At 36.7% G+C, this 9,624-nt stretch overlaps 1 protein-coding gene across 1 annotated transcript; it reads right to left on the reverse strand.

Moving 5' to 3' along the window:
* Positions 1-14: 14 nt before the first annotated feature.
* Positions 15-647, reverse strand: LOC107858385. The gene has a single exon (XM_016703040.1). The coding sequence runs from the start codon at positions 645-647 to the stop codon at positions 15-17; it is 633 nt and encodes a 210-aa protein (XP_016558526.1).
* Between the last annotated feature and the right edge of the window lie 8,977 nt (positions 648-9,624).

Raw genomic sequence — 9,624 nt, forward strand, 5'->3', positions numbered from 1 at the left:
AAGGGACCCATCATTCACTTCCTCATCTTCAAAATTGATAACTGATAACACTTGAAGCTCCATAGGTTGTTTCTTTGTTTTGCATAATGATAGGACTTTTCACCATCATTAATTCTAAGCCTCATTTCCCCAAGCTCCAAATCAACAATGGCTTTACTAGTGGCAAGGAAAGATCGACAAAGGATAATAGGCACCACTTGGTCGACTTCACAATCAATCACCACAAAATGCGCCAGAAGGATGAATTTATCCACACTTACCAACACATCGAACAAAACACCAACCGGTTTTTTAATAGACCGGTCCTCCATCAAAAGCCTCATCGGCATTAGAATAGGGGTACTCAAGCCAAGCCTCTGTTTTATAGCAAAGGGCATGAGACTAATACTTGCACCAAGGTCACATAAAACTTTTTCAAACTTATGTTTCCCGATGGTGCATGGAATTGTAAAAGCGTCAGGATCTTCCTTATTTTCCACAATTGCACAACTCATGATAGAACTGCACCCATGGGTGACTTCAATGGTGTCACATTCAACAATTTTCTTCTTCAATATCAACTTCTTCATAAGCTTGGCATACCCCGGAATATCTTGGATTGCCTCAAGCAATGGGATATTGGTAGAGAGGTTGCTAAGATTAGCCATGAATTTCATGAGCTTGTCGTTCTCCTATTTTTTCTTAAGCCTTTAGGGAATCACTTTATGACTTATCATTCTCTATCACTGCTCCATCAATTTCCATCGGTTCTTTTTCATCCCCTTCTTCTTGAGATTTTGGAGCTTCATCTTTTAGGTCAACCACAACCTTTTTATTCACATTCATATGCTTAATGTTGGGATCTTTTGCACCCACACTTTCTCCCTCAACTTCTCTAAAATGATCTCCGAGGGTCTTGACACTCCTAGTGACTATGGCTAAGACTTGAGCATCATTTTTTGGATTTACAATGGTGTCACTAGGAAGACCTCCTTTCTGTCTAGCATTATGTTGAATAGAGATTTGCCTGATTTGAGTCTCCAATTGCTTAATAGAAGTGAAGTGGGATACAATTGTATGGTTGATTTGTGAAAAGTCGCCCTTCAATTCACGGACCATCTTGTCTGTCCCCTCCACTCTCATCAAAATTCTTGCCAAGATGTTTTTGATTTTGTATTTGTTGGGGTCAACTGGATTTGCATCTTTGTTCTTTGATCGCTCATTAGGGGGTACATAATGATCATACTCTTGGTCTTTATCCCTCTAGTCACGGTCATTATCATACTTCATCCAACCTTGGTTCCCACCTTGCCTTTTATAGGCCGGGCAAGAACCCCCCGAATAATTGGCCAAATACCGAATCACCTCATCAAGTTTCTTGGCCTCATCATCATCATAGACCTTGGATGGCATGACATTCACTTCTTTGGTGGGTGCACCCATCACAAGCTTTCTTAAAAGCTCCTATTGCATCATCATTTTGTCATGTTTTTCTCTCTCTCTTTATGTCTCTTCTTTCGCTCTTGATCAATAAATGAGGTAGTAGGGGAGCCTTTTGGTACCTCGACATCACGGGTATTCCACCCCTGGTTTTGCATGGTCACTTTTTTAAGCAAGGTTGTAGCTGCATGATTAGTCAACTTCACATGATATCTCCCCACTGCATTGTCTATCATGATTTTATTGAGTGGATCAAGAGCCCGGTTTAAGATTTAGAGAAAAATCTTCTACGGGACCTCGTGTTTGGGACATTTCATGAGTTTTTCGTTGAATCTTACCTACACCTCATACAAGGGTTATCCATTCAATTGCCTAAAGATAATGATTTCATTACGCAATTGGAGAATATTAAAGGGTGGAAAATACCGGTCAAGGAAGGCCACAGTAAGTTCATCCCATGAAGTAATTGACCTGGCCGAGAGAGATAGAAGCCACAATACCGCCTCCCCGTTAGAGAGAATGGGAAGAGGCAAAATCGGATGGACTCCTGGGTTATGTGTACAATTTCAAAGGGTGAACACACTTCTATGAAGTTCTTCAAATGCAGTTGGGGTCTACATAAGATTGCCCCCCAAAAAGTACATTCATATGTAGCATATGCAACATGATACTTATGACATGAAAGACACTGTTCCCATGAGCAGGTGGGATATGGATGGCACTTGAATGTCCAACATCATTGAGCTGTTCCTCCTCATCAAGAGGACCATCGAAGGACCTGGAAATACTTCCATTGTCACTCATAGTTTTGAGAACACTAGGGGAATCACTTAGAAAGGAAACAAACAAAAATAAAGACACACCAGTACGGGCATACCATAAGTAAGAATCAACATCGCACAAGTGAAAGCTAAATTTCACCTATACCATTCAAGTTAGTAGAGGACGATCGTTGTCAATAGCTCAATTTATGTTGAGGTCGAATCCACAAGGAGAAAAATTAGATTTCTAATCTATGGGTGTTAATAGTTACTAAAAAGATACCTGTAATGTAAATCAAGAAAAACTCATGATTTAAAATGGGGGGTTGATTTGGAACAAGGATTTATCACTATCAACTCAAGGCAGTAAATTAAAGCAACACTTGTGATTTAAATTCAATATGAGAAGGATCTTGGGATTATGTCTAGCTAAGGGAAAGTTATGCATGGGTGCATGATAATTTAGTGCAAATGCTTGTTATCAATGATATGGTAGGCTATGTCAAATATCCTTGAGGCTAGCTTGTCAACAAAACCTCAAGAATATCACTCGTTGACCTTTTTGAGTACCTAATAAGTATGTCCATTACAACCATCTAATACCTCAATTAGGCTTCCTATTTCTAGGAAGATGCCCAAGACATAGCTAACTCTCTGTTCACCCTTATTTCTAAGATGGCAAAAGAAAGAAAAATACATCCATTAATTATCCACTATTGCTTTGTCACCTATATCCCTCTTTCAAGGAAGATATGGGTTCTAAAAGTTCACCCACACCATCTTTCAAGGATGGTGTAAGCTTTCAATAATTTGGGGTTTTCACCCATAAATCTATTTTAGGTATTTGGGATTTTCACCCACAAACCCCAACCATTTCAAACAAGTAATAATGAGTCCAATCATCAATAAACTAGAATCTACACAAATACATCATAGCTCACACATAATTGCACCTTAGTTCAACATAATCCCAAGATAAGTAAATTTAGCTCCTTGCGATTTAAAGAGGAAGAAATATACCAACAGTTTCATTCAAAACATCCATAAAAATGAAAAGTAAGGAGATTCTTCCAATTACACCTCAATTCTACCAAATTCAACTTGAAAATTCAAATACATAAATTTTTCTAATTAGTAGGGTTACAAGATTGCAAAAATTCAATTATTCAAAGTGTAAGATGTCCAATGGGAAAGGTTATTTTCTATTTAAGGGTTTTGGGGTTGACTAGGTAAAATGACAAAATTACCCTCGGGTAAAATCCCGCTAAGCCGCGATCGCGGTTACTGCGACCATAATACAATCACTTGATTGTGGTACTTTGACCTGAATTGATCGACCGTGATCGCTATAACTGAGATTGATTTCTGCTTTAGGTCTTCCAGCTGTACTCTTTTCCTCCTTTTTTATCATTTTCAGCTTAAATCTACATCTTTCGTTCTCATCACCTATATGCCTGCAAAATGTGGAAGTTATTGTATTTTAGTTACAAATTTGTCTCATTCATGCGTTCAAATCATAGTAGTTCTCACGAATATTGAGTAAAAATGGGTGGTAGAATCACCACTCATAAAAAAACCACTAAGAGCACCTGCAACCACATTAGCTTTACCTAGATGATAGTGAAGATTTATGTCAAAATTCTTGAGCAACTCAAAAGGTCTCCTTCTCCTGAGATTTAGCTCCTTTTGAGTGAACGCATATTGCAGGATCTTATAATCGTAATAAATATCAACTGTGACCCCATAAAAATAATGTCGCCAGATCTTTAATGCAAACACCACGACCAATAATTCCAAGTCATGCATTGGATTATTCTTCTCGTCAAGTTTCAACTATCTAGAAGCATATGCAACCATATTGTCATGTTCCATCAAAACACAACCCAGCCCTACCCGAAATGCATCATAATAGACAATAAAACCATCAGTGCCCTCAGGCTGAGTAAAGATCAGAGCCAATGTCAACTTATCCTTCAGCCTCACAAAATTACCCTCGCAAGCATCAGACCACAAGAATTTTACCTTCTTCTGAGTAACTTAGTCAATGGGGCAAAAATAAAGGAGAAACTCTCCACAAACTTTCTATAATAAGTGACTAAACCCAAGAAGCTCCAAATATTAGTTGGAGTTGTGGGTCTAGGCCATTTCTTAACCACCGTAACCTTCTATGGATCTACCATGATCCCTTCCTAAAAATAATATGTCCCAGATAAGTTACAACATTTATCCAAAACTCACACTTAGAGAACTTTGAATACAAACATTGATCCTTTAGGGTCTGCAACACAAGGCACGGGTGATCGGCACGACCCGCCTCACTTTTAAATATACCAAAATACCATTGATAAAGACAATAACAAACAAATCTAAGAACTTATGGAAAACCTTATTCATAAGATTAATAAATGTTGTCGAGGCATTGGACAAACCAAATAACATCACCAAAAACACAATATGACCATACCGGGTTTTGAAGGCATTCTTAGGGATATTTGCCTCCCTAATCTTCAATTGATGGTAACCAGACCAATGATCAATTTTACAAAAAAACATAGCAACCTGAAGTTGATTGAATAGATTATTAATTCTCAAAAGGGGATACTTATTATTCACGGTCATCTTATTCAATTAGTGATAATCAATACACATTTGAAGGTAACCATCCTTCCTATGCACGAAGAGCATAGAAGAACCCCTACGGAGACATACTAGGGTGTATAAAACCCTTATCCAAAAGATCTTTCAACTGCTCCTTGAGTTCTTTCAACTCAATCGGAGTCATCCTATAAGGAGGAATAGAGATAGGATTAGTGTCTGGAAGAATATCATTTCCAAAATTAATTTCCCTATTAGGTTGAATACTAGGAAGATCATCATGAAATACCTTAGGAAATTCACAGAACACAGGGACAGTCTACAAGGAAGGTCCTTTGAATCTAAAATCCTTAACATATACTAAGTGATAGAGGCACTCTTTAGAAACCAATTTCCTAGATTTAAGATACAAAATAAATTTTCCATTAGGTATAGGTAACTACCTTCTCATTCGATCACTAGCTCGTTAGGGAAGTGGAAACTGACCTTTTGGATCCAACAATCAAGACGCATAGCACGAATATAACTGATACATCCCAAAAATTATATCAAATTCTAATATGTCCAACTCTATTAGATACACCAAGGTCACCTTACCATGGACCGACATCACACAACCCCTATAGAACCTTCTAGGCACAAAGAAGTCACCCATAAAGGTGGACATAGAAAAAGGATCCAAAATATACTCAAGATCAAAACCAAAATGAATAGCCACATAGGGGTCACATAAGAGAGGGAAGACTCGGGATCAAGTAGACAATATATATTACGAGAAAGGATTTTAAGCATAACAATAAGAATATCGAGGGACACATCATAAACCTCGCGAGTGGCAAGAGCATATAGATGGTTCCGCGCAGTGTCAGAGCCAAAAGTAGAAATAGTACCTTTTAGTGTGGGACTTGATGAAGTAGAAATAAGAATCTTATTTTCCTTGAAGCAATCTTAGAAGGATAATCACTCTTCTTATAACCAATCTGACCATATTTAAAGCACTTATTCCTTTCTCCTTCATAAATAATAGAGTGCACCTAATGATAGAATCAATAAGGAGGATATTATTGAGCTAACTGAGCCCTGGTCTAACATGGAAACACGACACTTTTGATTCTTACAATCAAAAATTTATGAGTGAACTTAGGGTATTTCATTAGATATGATGCACTTTGTTGTATATTATGGGTAATATAGGTCTACAATAGTGTTTGAATAAAACAAAAAGAAAAAGATCTTAAAAAGACCAAATCTGATCAAGATATGAGTGAGCTCATGAGTCGTATACTCAACAAACGACTCGTAGGAGAAATCGTAACCATAACAGAAGCAAACACTAGGACCAAATAACAAGTAAGGGTAAGATACGACTCATGTACATAAGATAAGTATATGAGTTGTGTCAAACTAACATGAGCATTCCAGAATCAAGGACTCAAACAAAAAACCAAGTAAAGAAAAGATACGACCCGTACATATGAGCAGTACACTAAGGATACGAGACATACAGAGAAGTCATAATCATAATGGAACCTAAACTACTATTCAATGATTGAAGTATCTGAAGTATACAAGTTGAAAGTTTGAGTATGACTTGTATAGGGATTTCATATACAAACTAGTATTCAAGACTAGGAAGGACAAAATTCCCAGGTAAATACGGATGGAGGACATGAGTTGTACACTCAGGTATGACTCATAAGAAGAAGTCATATATTGAATAGAATATTGAAGCTATGGGAAGATCAGACACAAGAATGGATAAGACAAGGCAGGGTATGACTCTATGTTGATGTGAGTAAAGATCGAGTCGTACCGACTGCCGACTTAACTTGACCTTTCCCATTTTTACTAGGAATTTAAGGTTATTTTGAGATACTATAAATAACTTAAGGTTTATCTTTTATTAGTTTATGTTATTTTACATTCTATTACATATTATTACAATACTTTCAATATTGTTCTTGAGATTTTAGGGTTTATTTAATTAAAGACTTTGGAGTTTAATCATCTTATTCTTATAAAATTTATTTTATCTCTTCTTGATTGATAATCATGGTTTGTTTCACCAATATAAAATGCTAATCTCTTTAACTAGGGTTGTAGGAACCCAGGCAGATTAGCTACATAGAGGAAGTGTGAGATTCAACTGTTCTTGGGTTTCTTTATGTATCTTAATCTTCCTCGTAATAATTACTCTCAAGTATTGTAGTACCTTGAGATAGCCTATATTCGCATTCATCCCCATGAGGGAGCTTGGGAAAATAAGTTAAGATAGTGATTTGGGATCCTTCTACCTTCACCTTTTTAGACCCTGCATCATATCTAATCACTTAATCCTACCCAGTGATATTGAATTGAGGTTGTAACAAGGGGAAACAAAGTGACACCCAGAGACTTACTCGGTAAAGGGTGAAATTTATCTTCTAGCTTACCCGACAATTGTTAAAAAAAAACTATCTTGTATACTTTACATGCAAAACAACTGAACAGGCATGTTGATCATGAGAAATTTACAGAGTTGAGAAGTCAAAGGGAACACAAACCTAGTTTTCGTCTCTTATTGATTATAACTCAAAAGCACTTAAGATTTGGTTACTACTTACAATTGATACTACAAATCCCCCCATTTACTTTCCTATGCTGCTCGAAGATTACATCAAGTAAAGAAACTATTCATGTTTTTCTTATGGGATCGACCCCAACCTAGTTGGGTTATTATATTTACAATCGACTACTTTATACTTCTGAGAAGAGTGTAGTTTCAAGTGACATCAAATTTTGGCATCATTTTAAGGGATGACGGTTTGAGTAGTGAATTGAATTGGTGAAGTTCACGTGTTTTTAATTTTTTTTTCTTTGGGGCAATCCCTTACTCCCTTCTGATCCAAAACCAGAGAGAATCCTTTAAGCACTGAGAAGGATGTCAAGACAAGTTTCCAAAAGGGCTCAAGATCCCCCACTAGTGGTTTCAAACATGGTACTTCCACTTATTCCTTTAGATCTATAGAATATTACCGACTTACAGACACAACAACTATTAGAGCAAAAATATAGAGAAGTTAAAAAGGCCAGAATTATTGTGCGGCAGAAACAGCTCAGCGAGGTGGAATAGTCAGACTAAGACAGGTTGTTGATCATCGAGTTCAAAGATACAGAGTTCCATTTATTCCAGCATGTCAACACTTAGACCCATATGAGGAGGAGAATGAAGATCTGGGTTATGGTGAGCCTACGGAGTCTGGATCTATTTTTGCTCTTGATTTAGCCCCTAATGTGAAGTTTGACATCGCTAATGCTATGATCCAATTGTTGAATTTAAAAGGTGTATTTTTGGGTGCAACTAAGGATGACGTAAACATGCACCTTACAAATTTTCTCGAGATCTATAAGAATTATAATATTCCAGGGGTTAATCAAGGAGAATTGATATTGAGGTTGTTCCCATTCTCTTTGACATGTGAAGCATCACTATGGTTAGGGAAACTTTCAAGAGGATCTATCAGTACTTGGCACAAGTTGAAGACACGATTTTTTAGAAGAGTCTTTCTTCCTGCATGGATATTATAGTTGAATGATAAAATTTACAATTTTAGATAGCTACCTGTAGAATCTATGTATGAGACATGGTTTTAATTCAAGAAGAAGATAAGCATGGTACCAAATCACAGAATCAGAGGATCTAACTTGTCTGCGATCTTCTATAGATCACTGAATGATAGTTATGATAGATACTATTTTAGGAGAAGCATGTTATGCATCTTCACTAGGATGCTATAAAAATGCTGGATAATATTGCAGTTTCCAATCGAGTATGGAATACTAGAGATTTAGAACATTGGAGAAACAAATACTTATGGAGCAGTGAATAACATAGTAGCACAAGAGGTTGCACAACTTCGTATATATATTAGGTTACTTACGAAAAAATTCTCATCAATGTGAGTTAAAAAGGTAAATGCAGTTATGGAACAGGGGTCAATTCCAACCCATTTGAGATTGAATTTAAAGAAAAGGTAAAGTATCTTGATTCTAGATTGGAGTATTTCTGATCCCAATGGTAAGGGAATCAAGGTAATAGCTATTATAATTACAAATACAGAGATAGGAGTAGAGACAAAGATGATGATTGGCGACGTAAAGTTGACTATAAGGAGAAAAACAATAAGTGTATTCCACCACGTAGTCGAGATCCAGAGTTAGGAATGGAGGCTCTTTTCTCAAAGCTGGTTAATGGTCAATAAATTCAAGAGACTGCCTAAAGGATATCAACACTGATCTATCAAGATTGAACAAGAAATTTGAGTCACATACAATAGTAATCAAGTAATTAGAGCAACAATTTGGTCAGATATTAGCCATAATGAATTAGAGACAACTTGGCACTCTTCCAAGAAATATAGTGGTAAATACCAAAAATAATAGTCAATGTTATGACATGGCCTCTCAGAGTGGTAAGGTTACTTCAGACCCAGTTGTACCTATAGTTAATGAATATAAGAGTAAGGATAAGCTGATTGATGTTGGGAGCAGCAGCAAGCAAAATGGTGGAGAAGAGAAGGCTATAGAGCCTGTGATGAAGCCCATTCCATAACCCCTTCCTCCCTATCCACAAATAATGAGAAATAAGATGGTAAGTATTAGAAATTTTTGTCTATGTTAAAAGAGTTGACTATCAACATACCACTTATAGAGCCATTGGAGAAAATACCAGGATATGTAGAATCCATGAAGGATTTGATCACCAAGAAAATGTCAATCGTTTATAAGCCAGTTGATAATATTCATCATTGCAATGCGGTAGTTACTAAATTTTTGGTAAAGAAGAAGGAGGAACCTAGCGCTGTCACAA

The sequence above is a fragment of the Capsicum annuum genome, chromosome 1 (assembly GCF_002878395.1).
Source record: "Capsicum annuum cultivar UCD-10X-F1 chromosome 1, UCD10Xv1.1, whole genome shotgun sequence".
NCBI lineage: Eukaryota > Viridiplantae > Streptophyta > Magnoliopsida > Solanales > Solanaceae > Capsicum > Capsicum annuum.